Here is a 15072-nt window from a genome sequence, read left to right as displayed (position 1 = left end):
TTTTATTCATGTTGTTATTTATAATTGTTTAATTGCAGTGTTGCGTGTGCGTGTGTGTGTGTGTGTGTGTGTGTGTGAGTGTGTGATAATTCTTCTATTTACTGTTTTCTAAAAGGCCACTAATGTCAGTCTAACCAGGATTGAAATTATTCCGTTTGCAGTGGCTTTTCTCAAAAACTGTGATGCATTTGTGTGTTCTGTGAAAAAAAAAAAAAAAAAAAACATACAGTACCAATAGTTATTTAATTATTGAGTAGGCATTGCCTACAATTAGCCATAACTATTTTAATGCATTCATTTTCTGTAACATCCCAGTAAGCATAATATTTTTTTTTTTTTTTTTTTTTTTTTTATTTGTTCTTTCCTTATACGGACTTTGTGTTGAAGATGTTTTTGCAAAGCTCTAATCTGATCGTTGTGCGCATGCGCATCATACCAGGGATTTGGGAGAGTCAACCACGTCTTCAGCGCCAGAGAATCTGAATCATTTTAGCCAATCGGTTCGTTCGGACGGTTCGTTTCAATGTACCGATTCATAACCGAGTCATCACTCTAAAGCGTTACTAAGTTTCCGCGTTGAAGTTTAATTTAGTTTCTGTCTTGAAATTGTTGTTTAACATTGATTGTTTATTATTAGATTATATATCTGCGTCAAATGTTGTAAACAAACTATTATTATTATTATTATCATCATCATTCTCGATATTGTTAAAAGCATTGTGAATTCAAAAGCATTCCTAAAGTTTCCGCATGGAATTGTACTTTCTTTATGGCATAAAATTGTTGTTCAGCACTTTTTTGTAAATTATTAGAAATCACAGCTGCGTCAAATATTGTATTAAACTTTACTAATAATAATTTGACATCAATTATAAGTAACAGCCGGTTAAAAAAATGCTATTTCTTAACTGTGTTACTGTCAAATATAATAATATTGTTCCAATCTCAGTTTTACCTTGATTAATACAAAACCGTAAAGTCCGGTGTCCTACAAGCGATTCGCGAATCGATTCGACCGAGTCCTTTAAAGGATTCTGTTCATGAGAACAAGTCGTTCATGAATCGGGCATCGCAATCAGCGTCGTATAACGGGATCCGTGATTCGGCAGGGCGATGGCTCGGACCCTACACCGAAACCAAATAAATCTGGACTCGGAGCCCCCCTGCACCGCACTGCAGCGTGTTTAAGAGCGTGACCGACGGCGAGCGCGGGTGACGTCAGAGCAGCGGCTCTCCTCTCATTGTCTGTAAAGCAGCTCGTTTTCTTCACATATACAGGCGTTTAAACGCGTCCACGTGACTTGTGTGTTCTGTGTGGTGGTGTGTTACATTTAAATCTGTAATCTGTGATCAAATGCTGTTGGTTTGTGATCTAACACGCTGGTTTGTGTGTGAATCAGAAGGGAGTCAGTCTGGAGCTGCTGTGATCTTCATAACTGGACTCCCGCGCTCATAAACAGCTCCAGGGTTCCTTGCATACTGTCAGAACTAGTATGCTGGTTGATATATGTTGACAGAGTTGTGGCTGGGGGTCAGATCGTGTCCGGACACCCCAGCCGTCCCGCCGGGGGCCGTAGCTCTGCCGGACCCAGAGGTCAGAAGGGGCCCAGGGGTGTCTAGGGGCCCACGGCTATCTCCTGATCGTGCTTTTAAGAAGGTCCCAGAATCCCTAGCTCCGGCCGGGCTGTGGGCCGTCCATGCCGGTGTCCTGCTGCGGGACCGTCCACCACGGCTCCTCTCCGAGGAGAATCGTCCACAAGAAGCCGGGAATCAGGACTTGTCTGAGTCAGCCGTGCTCCTCTGTGGGGCTGAGCATGCTGCGCACCGAGGGAGCGGAGGAGCGGGACGAGGAGCAGGAGGACGAGGGAGAAGATCTGAGGGATGGCGGCATCCCCTTCATTATCAATAGGGGGGGTCTGCCCGTAAACGAGGAGACCTGGGAGCAGATGTGGCGGCACGTCGCCCGCATCCACCCGGATGGAGAAGCGGTGGCCAGGAGGATACGGGGGACCGGAGACCTCCCCAAGGTACAGCCGTCACACCGAGAAACCTGCCAGAACACCCAGCGGATGTTCTCCCGGTGGGCCTTTCCCAGCTTAAAAAACAAACACAAGCACACTTCCGTACTGTACTTACAGTTCTCTGTTTTCACTCACTGATCTTGTACTTGATTCTTTACTCCTTCTTAAGAACATCTCAACTCTGCTATTTAGGGACATCATAAATATGAACCAAAATGTGTTACTATCTCTCTATCTAAAAAAATGTATTTAGTTACCACTTAACACTAGTACACTCAAGTGGTGACTGAATACATTTTTAAATACAGAGATAGTGTGATAAAATATTGCATTATATTGATTTTGTCAGGAAAACAGATGATCTGAGCACTGCTGTCTTTGCTCTGTCTTTCCTCTGCTTCATTCTATTACTATAATTACAAACCTTTTTGTACAATTAAACTTATCTGATTTGATAAAATACATAATGAAATATAATCATATATGTAGCTTAACTTCAAGCTACACAGGACAGTTAATGAGATTAATACTGAGGAAGATACACAGTTACGTCTTCTGTGGGGCCTGAAGAAAACATCATGTCACTAGTAGTGTAACTAATCACTGGTGCCAGAAAGTGATGAGTGAAGTAACAATATTACTTTTAAAATGAGTAACTAGTAATGAGTAATATATTAGATTCTTTGAGTAACTAGCCCAACACTGGTCTGAAAGAGCACAGCTGAGATGATCTAAAGAAGTACTACAGAATCATTTTTAGCATACTAAATATAAAATTAGTGTGCAAAAATAGAGCACTTTATGTACATTATGAAGTGTGTTTTTATTAACTTTGGTATTAATAAAGAGAACTGGTCTTTGGGGGAAAAGTTACTTTTAAAACAATGCGTTACAATATTGCTTTACTCTCTAAAAAGTAACTGTTACTTAGTTACTTTTTTTGTGTTACATTACTTTTGAGTTATTTTTTAAATCTTGGCAGGGTTTGCTTGTTTGTTTTAGATATGAGAAGTTATTTTAGAAATGTAAAAGCCCTTTCACAACAGAAGTGATGTGAATAAAAACAATATTTTGTCTTCTTTAACATATTTAATTATTGCAGGTTTGTATAATATTCTGAGTTTGCGTTAGACTGTTTTTATTAATTTTGAGGAACACTGAATGTGTTTGTGTGCAGTGAGATGAGTAAACACATGTTCATATTTAGTGTAAGATCATGTTCACACACAACGCTCTGCACTTACTCCTGATTTCTCTCAACATGGCAACACCAGAGCGGGCCCAAAAGTCTAAGACCTCTTTGAAAAAGTTGCAGAACGTTTTTGAAACATTTCACGCAAAGTATACAATCAGGTTTTGCTTAAGAAGCTCCAGTGCTGCAAAAGAGAGAGACAGCAAATACGAAGACATTTGTGATTCCTGATCCTATTCTAGATCTCACAGTGACTGAAACATTTTCACTAGTGGTCTCACACCCAGTTACCATTATACACAAGTAACCCTCTTAAGCACACAAACCCAAAAGCACACAAACCCAACAAGCACCTTTCCCAACAAAGTTTGTTCATCATAATCTTCATGAATAAGCAATGTCCGAGACTAATGTTATATAGAAGAATAATGTCCTGACACCTTCTTGTCCCATTTAGACACTTGTTAGCCACCTCAAGGGGGTTTTACTTGTGTATTTAATGTTGTAGAATAAAACAAGAAAATATCTTGAGCTTATGTTCACCACAGATCTTATATTAGGTATTTAACTCATAACCCATTTAAAAAAAAAAAAAAAAAAAAACGAATCAACTTAAGGACGATGGAACCAGAAGTGCTAAAATTAGAACTCATTTCGGGGTTTTGGCCTATAAAATCCCTCATCCCTGCAGCTCTCTATTAGTGGTATCAGTAATATCCCCGCAGTTTGTAGACTGCTTTCCATCTGTCTTACTGGCTTTATTTCTTTAATTCGTCCCTTGTGGACTGATCGGCTCAGATGCATGTAATCAATATCCAGCGAGTTCAGCTGAACCCAGATCCAGACGCACTGTCACCGTTACTGCACAGCTGATATATAAACACTCTAAAAATAAAAGTTTCTTTATTGGCATTTTTGGATCCACGAAACCACATTAAAATCCAAGAATTAAGGACTGGTCAGCTTGGATTAACATGAGCGTGATGTCATTGTCCAGCTGTTAACTCTTCTTTAACCCTGTAGATTCCAGTACCAAGTGTGCCTACATTCCAGCCCAACAGCAGTATTCCGCAGCGCCTGGAAGCCATACAGAGATACATCAGGGACTTGCAGTATCCTTTCACACTCGTCTTTCAGGAGGGACATCGATGTGCTCCTCATGCCACAGTTCACATTCACTTTATGTCCATCAATCAGCCGTTTTCATATTGTTACTGTATGAACTTTATAGCATGTCTGTAAATAGTTCAGTCCTGCAGTATCACACTGGTCCAGACTCTGTCGTGAACACTGGTCAGGAATCAGTCAGCATGAACTGACGCTGTAGATAAATTATTAAAAAAAATAGTTCACCCAAAAAACCATGTACTTATAAGTGGATGGTGGTTTATGCTACCAAACTCCAAAAAGAACAAAGAAAAACATTGAGCTAAAAGCATAAAAAATATACGATAACTTAATATACTTAATTATATATTTAAATATATATATATATATATATATATATAGTTATATATAAATATATATATATATATATATACTATTATACAGTACAGGTCAAAAGTTTGCAAACATTACTATTTTTATGTTTTTGAAAGAAGTTTCTTCTGCTCATCAAGCCTGCATTTATTTGATCAAAAATACAGAAAAAAATGTAATATAGTGATATATTATTACAATTTAAAATAATTGTTTTTTAAATTTATTATACTTTAAATTATCATTTATTTCTGTGAAGCAAAGCTGAATTTTTAGGATCATTATCACATGATCCTTTAGAAATCATTCTAATATGATGATTCATTATCAAAGTTGGAAACAGTTCTGCTGCTTATTTTTTCAGAACATGTGATACTTTTTTAGGATACTTTGATGAATAAAAAAAAAAAAAAAAAAGAAGCTATGTTTTTAAAATATAAATATTTTGTAATAACAATATACACTACTGGTCAGTAATTTGGAGTCAGTAATTTTTTTTCTTTCTTTTTTTTTAAATAAAATCAATACTTTTTATTCAGCAAGGATGTGTTAAATTGATAAAAAGTGATAGTAAAGAAAATATATTATTAGAATATATATTATTAGAATTTTTTTTTTTTTTATATTGAATAAATGCAGTTGTTTTTAAACCTTTTATTCATCAAATATATTAGACAGCAGAACTGTTTCCAACACTCATAATAAATCAGAATATTAGAATGATTTCTAAATGATCATGTGATAGACTGGATGTTACATGTGACACTGAAGGCTGGAGTAATGATGCTGAAAATTCAGCTTTGCATCACAGAAATAAAACTATTTTTTAAAGTATATTCAAATAGAAAACTATTATTTTAAGTTGTAATAATATTTCACAAGATTACTGTTTTTTCTGTATTTTTGATCAAATAAATGCAGGCTTGATGAGCAGAAGAGACTTCTTTCAAAAACATTAAAAATAGTAATGTTTCCAAACTTTTGACCTGTACTGTGTATGTATATATATATATATATATATAACAGTGAAAGTAAAGCTTCTGGAAACAAACGCTCCTCAAAAGATCCTCAGGATCAGATTTGAGACTCTAAAACATGATTGATGGAGAATCAAGTAAAGCTGAGCTGCTTCAGTCCAGAAAGAGTTCATCTGGAGATATTACTGCAGTTATTCTGACCTTTACTTGATCACAATCACTCAAGATTTGACAGCAAAAAGACTTTGGGTTTGGCGATTGTTGTCCATTACATTTTATCAGTGATTTCAGCTCATTGTTATGTTGTAGGCTGATGGAATTTAGGCCACAGCTCAGTGTTTTTTACTCTGATGATGATGAAGACAGCTGAAATATCAGAAAATGTCAAGAACAATGAAACATTGTGTGTGCTGTTGGTTTGGCCCAATGTATGTCACAACCATTTGTTACATGACGTTTTCTCTGTATATATATTCAGAATAATTCTCATGATATGTTTCACTCATAATATAGGTTATTTTCTGTAAACTGTGGTGTAATGGTTGACTTTATATATTGCATTAATGTTTGTCTCCTGACAGTGTTCTGTGCTTAACATTGTCTGTCAGATACAATCACACTGGAACACAGTTTTTTGAGATCAAGAAGAGCAGGCCGCTCACAGCGTAAGACCCGTCCACACATCTGTCTCCTCTCTTAAAGCTTTATCCAAGTCGTGCTGTCAGCTTACTATATTCAGTACTTTCGATTATTATTAATAGACCTTTTTGGAAGAATATTTTTCATAAATTTAAATTTTCAACTTTTAGAAATATTTCAGGCTCACTTGCATACAGACTCTTGTTGCATTATTACCTCCAGTATGTTTTTCAGATTGATGGACATTGCCAAGGAAATGACAAGAGAATCTCTACCAATTAAATGTTTGGAAGCCGTTATCCTCGGAATGTATCCTTTACTTGAACTGGACTGAAAATATTAACATTTTAATAACATATATATATTTTTTTATATACATTTGTGCATATGAAAAGTGTAATAGTTGCACTCATAAGAGTTGTTTGTGGTTGGTTCAGTCTAGCTTTGAACTTCTCCATCGTTCAATAACAGCTGCTTCAGCTGTGACTTTCAAAAACAATCTGGAATGAAAGTGCTGCTTAAACTTTTCAGATCAGACTGAAATTATTAAATGGTATTTTGGTTTTGGTAGAAGCTTTTGCTGCAGCAGTTTGAACCAATTCATCTTGTTTATTACTAAAGGACATCCAGCAAGTAATGCATTGCAATTATCTAGTTTTACGGATTTTTTTTTTTTTTCCTTCATTTTCCCACATATGTTTTTCATGTTTATATGTTTAATCATAAAAAAAAAAAACAAACAACACCAACACATATAAAGAAAAAAAAATAAATATATTTAACAAATAAACAAATATACAAATCACTAAACAACAGAGGACCTAATACAGAGCCTTGTGGCACTCCATACTTAATTTGTGTTAGTTTTGACAGTTAATCTTTCACAAAAAGTGGTAGCAATCAGACAAACATCTAAATACTTGTTCACAAATGTTAATATAATACTCTTATCTGTTCAAGAGAATGGCATGATCTTTGGTCTCAAAGGCAGCTACTGAATAGTACTAGAAGTGAGGTGCAACCCCAATCAGGTTATAAAATTAACTTGTAACTCTAACAAGTTCAGTCTTTGTTTGTGCTATGGCTAAATTCTGATCTAAACTCAAAATTTCTGGCATAAATGGAGGATTTGGGATGGGTCTATAATGAACTTGTTACTGGTTGATCAAAATAAGTTCAGATCCAGTTTAGTAATCTTCTTAACATTTTAGTGACATAAAGAAGGATGTAGACAACAAGAGGATTTCTTGGGTGTCCTGGAAATGTCCAGAATTAAGGGCTTAGACAGATTTGTAAAGATTATGGCCTGCTGGTTCCAGAAAAGTGCTCTGTCAGACAGTCTTGAATGGTACTGGCAGAATAAAGACTAAACTAGATAAAAGAGAAGGAAAAAAAACATTCTGAGATGATGATTAGATCGTTCTTAAAGATGAATACAATGTAGCTTAAAATGTTCATTAATTTGCATTTGGACATCGGTGGCAGGCTTGTCTTATTTTTAAAGCTTTTTTTTAAAATGAAACATATTGATAAAGCTTTCACATTGACATCAGGATGCATTTAGAAAGTAGATTTTCATTTCATGCTGACTTTAACACTTCCCCTGTAATTACTGATAATGTACACAGCTGTCTGTTGAATATATTGCCACTGACTCCCTTAACACAGCTGACACTTCAGTTACCTCACCAACAGCATGCCGACCGTCGAGCGGTTTCCTCTCAGCTTTAAAACCCAGTTCTCAGGGAGTCATTTTCGTCATATTGTGCTGGGTGTCCACAGCGGCGGCCGCTTTGGTGCTCTGGGCATCAGTCGCCGCGAGGACTTGATGTACAAACCGCTGGAGTACAAAACACTCACGGACCTCCTTCAAGAGTTCCAGGTGGCCTATCGGAGATACTGGCACACACTGTGCAAGGTCAAGATCGGTCATTATGTGTCACATGACCCACACAGTGTGGAGCAGATCGAGTGGAAGCATTCGGTGCTGGATGTGGACAAGCTGTCCAAAGAAGAGCTGAGGAAAGAGTTGGAGAGACACACTCGGGATATGAGGTTGAAGGTACGAATGTTACACCTATGGTTAAATCATAATACTGCTGAGAGTACCAAACTCAGAAACAAATGCTCCACATAAAACAAATTAACTAACAGCTATCATATAAATAATACTGACCGGTGAAATTTGTGCCAGAAAAAACATAATCTTCAGCAGTAAAAAATAAACATTTCAAAAATTACCAAATACAAACACAAAAATCAAACACTTACAAAAAAGCTTCTCAAACATATTTAACACAAATACAATTCAATTTTGCCTAAAAAACTAATGATAGTTTGTGACTTCACCAGCCTTACGTTTTGAAAAGGAAAATAGTAACAAATTTTAGAGATATTGCAAGGTGATACTATGCTGTTTTGGTTTTTTGAGACTGTTGTTAGACATGATAACTAAATACAGTGATGTGATAATTTGCCCTCACTGATGAAGTCTAAAAGAATATCTTTGAATAATTTCTGAAAACAAGTATCTCTGTCTTACCTTCATTTAGCAGTAAAAGGTTCTCTAACATCCACAGATTAAAGGGATACTCTTTAAAAAAAAAATTGTCATTAATCACTTACTCCCATGTCGTTCCAAACCTGTAAAAGCTTCGTTCGTCTTCGGAACACAATTTAAGATATTTTGGAAGAAACCGGGAGGCTTGAGACTGTCTCATAGACTGCCAAGTAAGTAACACTGTCAAGGTCCAGGAAAGTATGAAAAGACATCGTCAGAATACTCCATCTGCCATCAGTGATTCAACCGTAACGTTATAAAGTGACGAGAATACTTTTTGTACATGAAGAAAACAAAAATAATGACTTTATTCAACAATGGTGCTACAGTGATGTGGGGAGAGACGCAGAGGAGAGGAATTGTTGAATAAAGTCTTTTTCTTTTTTTTTCTTCTTCATGTACAAAAAGTATTCTCGTCGCTTCATAATGTTACGGTTGAATCACTGATGGCAGATGGAGTATTCTGATGATGTCTTTCATACTTTCCTGGACCTTGACACTGTTATTTATTTGGCAGTCTATGAGACAGTCTCAAGCCTCCCGATTTTCATCCAAAATATCTTAAATTGCGTTCCAAAGACGAACAAAGCTTTTACGGGTTTGGAACGACATGGGGGTAAGTGATTAATGATAACATTTTCCTTTTGGGGTGGAGTATACCTTTAATGATGTCTGTGAATTCCAGCAGGTTTGTAATAGATTTGTGGAAATCTGGCACAAGTGAAAGAGAGTTTCCTGTCATCTGTCTAACTGAAAAATCAAACATGTTTTCAAACTGCCACAGTATTTGAAATAACACCTACTGTAGAACTAAGTGTCATGTTGTTTAAAGCTTTTAGATAAGACTTGTCATCCAACATTTAAAATACATTTTGGGTAAATGCACAATGGACCTAATACAGAGCCTTGTGGCATTCCATACTCAGCTTGTGTTAGATTTGACTGTTCCTCTTGTAAACAAAGTGGCAGGCAATCACACAAACATCTTAATGCTTGTCCACAAATGCAAATGTAATTCTCTGATCTGTCCAAGAGAATGGCATGACCTTTGGCATCAAGGGCAGTGCTAAAATCAAGTAGTACTAGACGAGAGATGAAAACAAAACACTTATTTAGTGATATCTTCCAGGTAGCATGAACATTTTACACTAATGTTAAATTTGTTGCTAATCTACCTCCTTCCAAACACAAACAGGACATCCCACTGCCATTTTGTTTGTACCCACATGTTCATGTGCTTTTCTGGATACTGGGATACTCTTTGATCATTTTTGTTTGCATATTTTGTTCATAAAAGCCTCTTTGTAAAACGCCACCACGAGTCATTAAACATGTACATTTATGCATTTGGCAGATGCTTTTATCCAAAGTGACTTGCATTTGCATTTAAAACACATTTTTTTAGAAAAGTCAGTGAGTCTCAAATCTCATCATCAGGATCTTTTGAGGAACATTTGTTTCCAGAAGATTTACTTTCACTGGATCTTCCCAAGCCTCCAAAACATCTCACATCTTATGAGGAGAGTTTATTTCTTCATCTCTCTCTCTCTCTCATTTGATTGCATTGCACTATGATTGGATCATTTCAATCTCATCTTACTAAGTCACATTATTGGAGATATAGAATGACCACTGATATTTAGATCATTTTATGTCAGTATGTGCTGCACTGTTAAAAAGATCTCATTGATTTACATTACAAGCAGCAGAATTTCATCTCAATTTACTAAATTGCATATTTATGCTCAATTTGATTCTATAAATCAAACTAAGCTGTTTTTCCACCATATTCTCATCATATCAGACTATATGACCCATAAAAGCCTCATGGATCAAATGTGATACTCAAAAAAAAAAAAAAAACAACATGAATGAAAATGGATTTTTTTATATCTATATTTTGTCTAAAGGTTCAATCAACCGTTCCATTTCAAATAATTAGATTATTTCATATGTCTTATGTTGATAATCACACCACATGCGTTGTGTTTAGTGGTTGACTGAGCTCTGTGTTTCAGATTGGTAAAGCTGCTCCACCATCACCATCTAAAGACAGGAAGAAGGATATGGGATCTCCCCTGAGGAACCCAGGCAGCCCGATGCGCAAGAACAGCCAAAGCGACAGACGGTACTTACAGATCATTCACAACACTTGATACAGTTATGACACAACATCTGACCAACAGGTGGTGCTGTTTTCACAGGTCGTCAGTGGAGAAGCGGTCCGGGCCGGCGGGGCCCGCGGCTGATGTGAACGGGTACCAGATCAGGGTCTGAGAGACTGACGAGACAAAGACTGAAACGCTGCCGTGAGAGGATGAAGATGTGTGTTCACTTGACGAAGTATCGTGAATGTGTTCACTTATAAGGGTAGACATGAACACCTCTAATCAATCATTTAGTAGAATAGCCACATTATGAACAATGCATCATATTTATATTCATTTCCATACTATGCCTCAGCTGTGAGCAACTTTTCATATTTAATCTGTAAATACAGTGCAAGTTAACCTTTAACTCTACTAGAGGATAGCATGTAGTCCATTTATTGGTGCCTTTGATCAGTTTTTGGACTGCAATGATTTTCTGGCTCAGTATTTTTGCCTTGTTTTCCAGTTTAGTCTTAACATTTCTAAATCATTCAAGATACTTTTTCTTTAGAAGCAAAATTACTTGATTTTGAGTCTTGTTTTCTTTGGGGAAAAAAAAAAGTAGTAAGTATTTGCTCAAAACAAGAAAAAATATCTGTCACTGGGGTCAAATGTTTAGTTTTCTTGTTTTGAGCCTCTAGTAAACATATCCTGATTGAAGAATGTTTAGATCGTTTTAATGGAAAACATAAAAAAGAATAATCTAGCTTTTAATCTAGCTTTGCCTTTGAATGCAGTTTATTTTTCTCACTTTATTTTGATGTGCTTTCCAGAAAACAAGACTCAATTTCATTTAGTTTCTAGAGTACACCAAGGCTCGAAATTGGGACCATTTTGGTTGCATATGCTCCCATAATTTAATCTGTGCGACCTCAAAATATGTGCACTTAGGTGGTCATTTTCTCTCTTGTTCAGCCGCGATAGTTAGCTCCATGTCACCTGACAGCGGAAATCAGTGACTGGGTGATTGACAGCTAATATTAATCTAAAATCTTCATTAAAGTTAAGAATGTAAAGATGAAATATGTTAATATATACAGTGCACAGCATAAATGAGTACACCCCTCTTAACCTTAATAAATTCAGCAATTACTATTCACTTAGATGACATGTTAGGGTTCTTTGGATATATAATGTTCCAACATGCCAAAATTATTCAGCAAAATAAGATTTTCTTATCAAAGTGATAAAATGTTGTGTTGCAAAAATGAGTAAACCCTCCTGAAAGCTTAATAAATCTAAAAAATAAAAGGTTTAAGGTAATTTTTGATCAACAGGTAAGTATGTTAAACCAACACCTTTAAAGACAAGTAATTTCCTGACAATTAAAAGTGTTATATAGCCTACTGAATCATACTCAGACTTAATGCTGGCAGCAGTGGAAGCACTTGAGAGAGAACTGCCAGGTGACTCATTTCTTAGCATAAAAGAGGACAGTGCTACAAGAGGAATACCAAATTATTTTAAGTGTGAAAATATAGCAGAAGTAACACAGACATTAAAAAACAATGGACTTATGGCAAGGCCCCTGAAATAATCAGGCCTTAAGTTTTCATTAAACAATGATTCAACACACATAAGTGAGCTAGAAAAAGAGCAGGAAGAATACCATGCAAGTGTCTCAGAGCCAGCAAAAGCTATGAAAAGAGCGACACTTTATCTCACGGAGTATGACGCAGCTTGTCACCACTGGAACTACCAAAGCACAATAAACCCATTTAACCTCTTCCATGGCCCATATTTACAAAATAGAGACTTCTGGGAATCCATACTCTAGTCTCAAGAGACCAAGTCAATCATTTCGGATCCAAAATGTTCTGGTCAAGTCAAGTCAAGTCATCTTTATTTATATAGCGCTTTAAACAAAACAGATTGCCCCAACTGAACAACATAAATTATGAAAAACAGTGTGTAGTAATAAAAATGACTTCTGGCAGGGATCTTGAATTCAGTGAGTCATCATTCAGGTCAGTCAGTGAGGGAGCTGTTCTGTTATCAATTTGCTCACCGATCTCGTGTGAAGTGTAAACAAGCAAAAAGGCAACAGCGGCAAAAAGAACTGATCTGCTGTACAGTGAGAAGTGCCTCATTCCCCACAGTGGAGTTTCAGTGGTGTGCCTCTTCTGAAAAGAGAGCTGAAGGTGTGAGGGAGCTGTTCTTTATCAATGCTCACCTCTGTGTGATGTAATACAAAAAGGCATTCTTTCAATGTGAAAATCTTTCAGTGGACATGTATTTGACTCAGTCTAAACGATCTTGAGCAGCTGTGGGGGGTTCTGTAGAGACGAGCTGAGCAACACTCCCCATTAAAGACCAGAGCATTTAAAGAGGTCATCCTTTAGGATTTAAACAGGACAGATGTGGCAATCTGTCAATAAGGGTCAGAGCAGTATACTTAAAGTTCTGGAGGACATACTTAGTACTAGAATATTATAAATTTGCTGAATTAAATCTGGGGTGTACTCATTTCTGTAATCATTTAAACAAAATTAGCTAATTTAATTATTTTACAGAAAATATTGGCATATATTTCTTTGTTTTTATTAAAGAGCAGGTCATATGGTATTTTAAAGTGCCCTACAACAGGTTTAAATGCATCTATTGTACTTTTCTTCGTTCCAAGCAAGTTCAGAGCAAACCCCTCCCTTCCTCAAGCCTACTCTGCTCTGATTGGTCAGCTGGCCAAACCTGTTGTGATTGGCAGAGAGAGGAGTCCTTGAGCCAGTTAGCGAGTGCTACCATTGACAAAGCTCCTTTACATAAAACAATAATATAGTGCTCCAACCCATTCTTATAATAATGACATGCAGCACAATAAGCAGCAATTTCACTATGATTATAAAGTCTGTGTGCTACACTACATTCTTTATTATTAAACAAAGTAATGAGAACAACATCAGTCTACAATAATTGACACATTCTTAGGTTCACAGCGAATTATCAGAACTACTTCAGTAAGACAGTAATATCGTGCTTTACCTGGAAACCTAAAGCGGCACTAGGTATACATCACATATTGATATTTTGAGCACTCAATTGAAAATGTACATATAACGTATCAATCGTACTTACAGGTTGTGGTTCGGAGACGCTTGTTGGTCCAAATAAAGAAGATTAGAAGCCAACGAAGATAAAAGCCCAGATTAGAGAAGCAGTTCTTGATAAAATGACAAGCACACAACAAAAGGCTGGAATTGTATTTATGTGGTATCCTTGAACACCGCGTCTTCTCAACATGATGTAAACACACTAACTAGTGGAAGTGTTTGTGAGCAGGTTAGTGTTCATGTTTCGCGGGCAGGCGGGGATTATGCAAATGTGTACCCAGTGACATACACCCGTAACAGGCAAAAGATTAGAAAATATAACGACTCGTTAAGGCGATTCAGAACCGACTCTCTCTTTTGAGAGACAAAATCTTTATTTTGCACTTTTTTGATTAACATTTTTCAGATTGTTTTCATTTAAGGATAGCTACATTATAAACTGCAAAAGAGATATTTTTCAAAAACCCATCTGACCTGCTCTTTAAGTGTATGTATAATACATTTAAATTTTGCCATCTTTCCGTGAATTATATTACTGATCATTAAGAAATCAAACTTTTATGTTTATTCAGAGGGGGTGTACTCATTTATGCGGTGCTCTGTAATTTGTAGTTGTGGTGCTCATTCATTTTTGGTGGGTGCTGGTAATTTTTAAAGTTGGGAGCACCAGCGCTACCCAGTAAAAAAGTTCATTTTAGGCCTTGTACATGCATCTTGACATATGAATGTTTAGATATTTGCACTGGAAAACAAGACAATTTTTTTTGCAGTGTTGTTATAACGAGCAGTTCATCCTCCCTGACACACTTTTTGCACTTAGTGACACTTATAGCATAGAGCTTTCCTTCTTTAGTCATCAGCTTTCACCAGTGACTCCATCCTGAACTACAACAGAGCAAATATTTGGCTTTGAGAGAGCAAAAGCACTCCCACTGGTGAAGCTGTCTGTGTTTCTGATGGCTTCAGTACTGATCATGATACCACTTTACTGGACGTGTGTGTATGTA

The 15072-nt window shown here is 36.5% G+C and overlaps 1 protein-coding gene across 1 annotated transcript; it reads left to right on the top strand.

Moving 5' to 3' along the window:
* The first annotated feature begins 1027 nt into the window (after positions 1-1027).
* On the top strand, positions 1028-11565 carry vash1 (vasohibin 1). Its single transcript, XM_042742986.1, has 7 exons — positions 1028-2027; positions 4237-4325; positions 6278-6334; positions 6543-6617; positions 7989-8370; positions 10887-10996; positions 11073-11565. Exons 1-7 carry the CDS (start codon positions 1698-1700, stop codon positions 11143-11145), a joined length of 1116 nt encoding a protein of 371 aa, XP_042598920.1. The 5' UTR covers positions 1028-1697; the 3' UTR covers positions 11146-11565.
* The last annotated feature ends 3507 nt before the right edge of the window (positions 11566-15072 follow it).

Source organism: Cyprinus carpio, chromosome B17 (genome assembly GCF_018340385.1).
Source record: "Cyprinus carpio isolate SPL01 chromosome B17, ASM1834038v1, whole genome shotgun sequence".
In the NCBI taxonomy this organism is placed as follows: Eukaryota; Metazoa; Chordata; class Actinopteri; order Cypriniformes; family Cyprinidae; genus Cyprinus; species Cyprinus carpio.
Note: the sequence above shows the minus strand (reverse complement) of the source record. Positions and strands in the feature narration are given on the sequence as shown.

Excerpts from the sequence above, each read along its gene's own strand:
- vash1 (XM_042742986.1), top strand. The coding sequence starts at position 1,698 with ATGCCGGTGTCCTGCTGCGGGACCGTCCACCACGGCTCCTCTCCGAGG. Across the intron at positions 2,028-4,236 it reads GGACCGGAGACCTCCCCAAG|ATTCCAGTACCAAGTGTGCC; the intron begins GTACAGCCGTCA and ends TTAACCCTGTAG. Across the intron at positions 8,371-10,886 it reads CTCGGGATATGAGGTTGAAG|ATTGGTAAAGCTGCTCCACC; the intron begins GTACGAATGTTA and ends TCTGTGTTTCAG.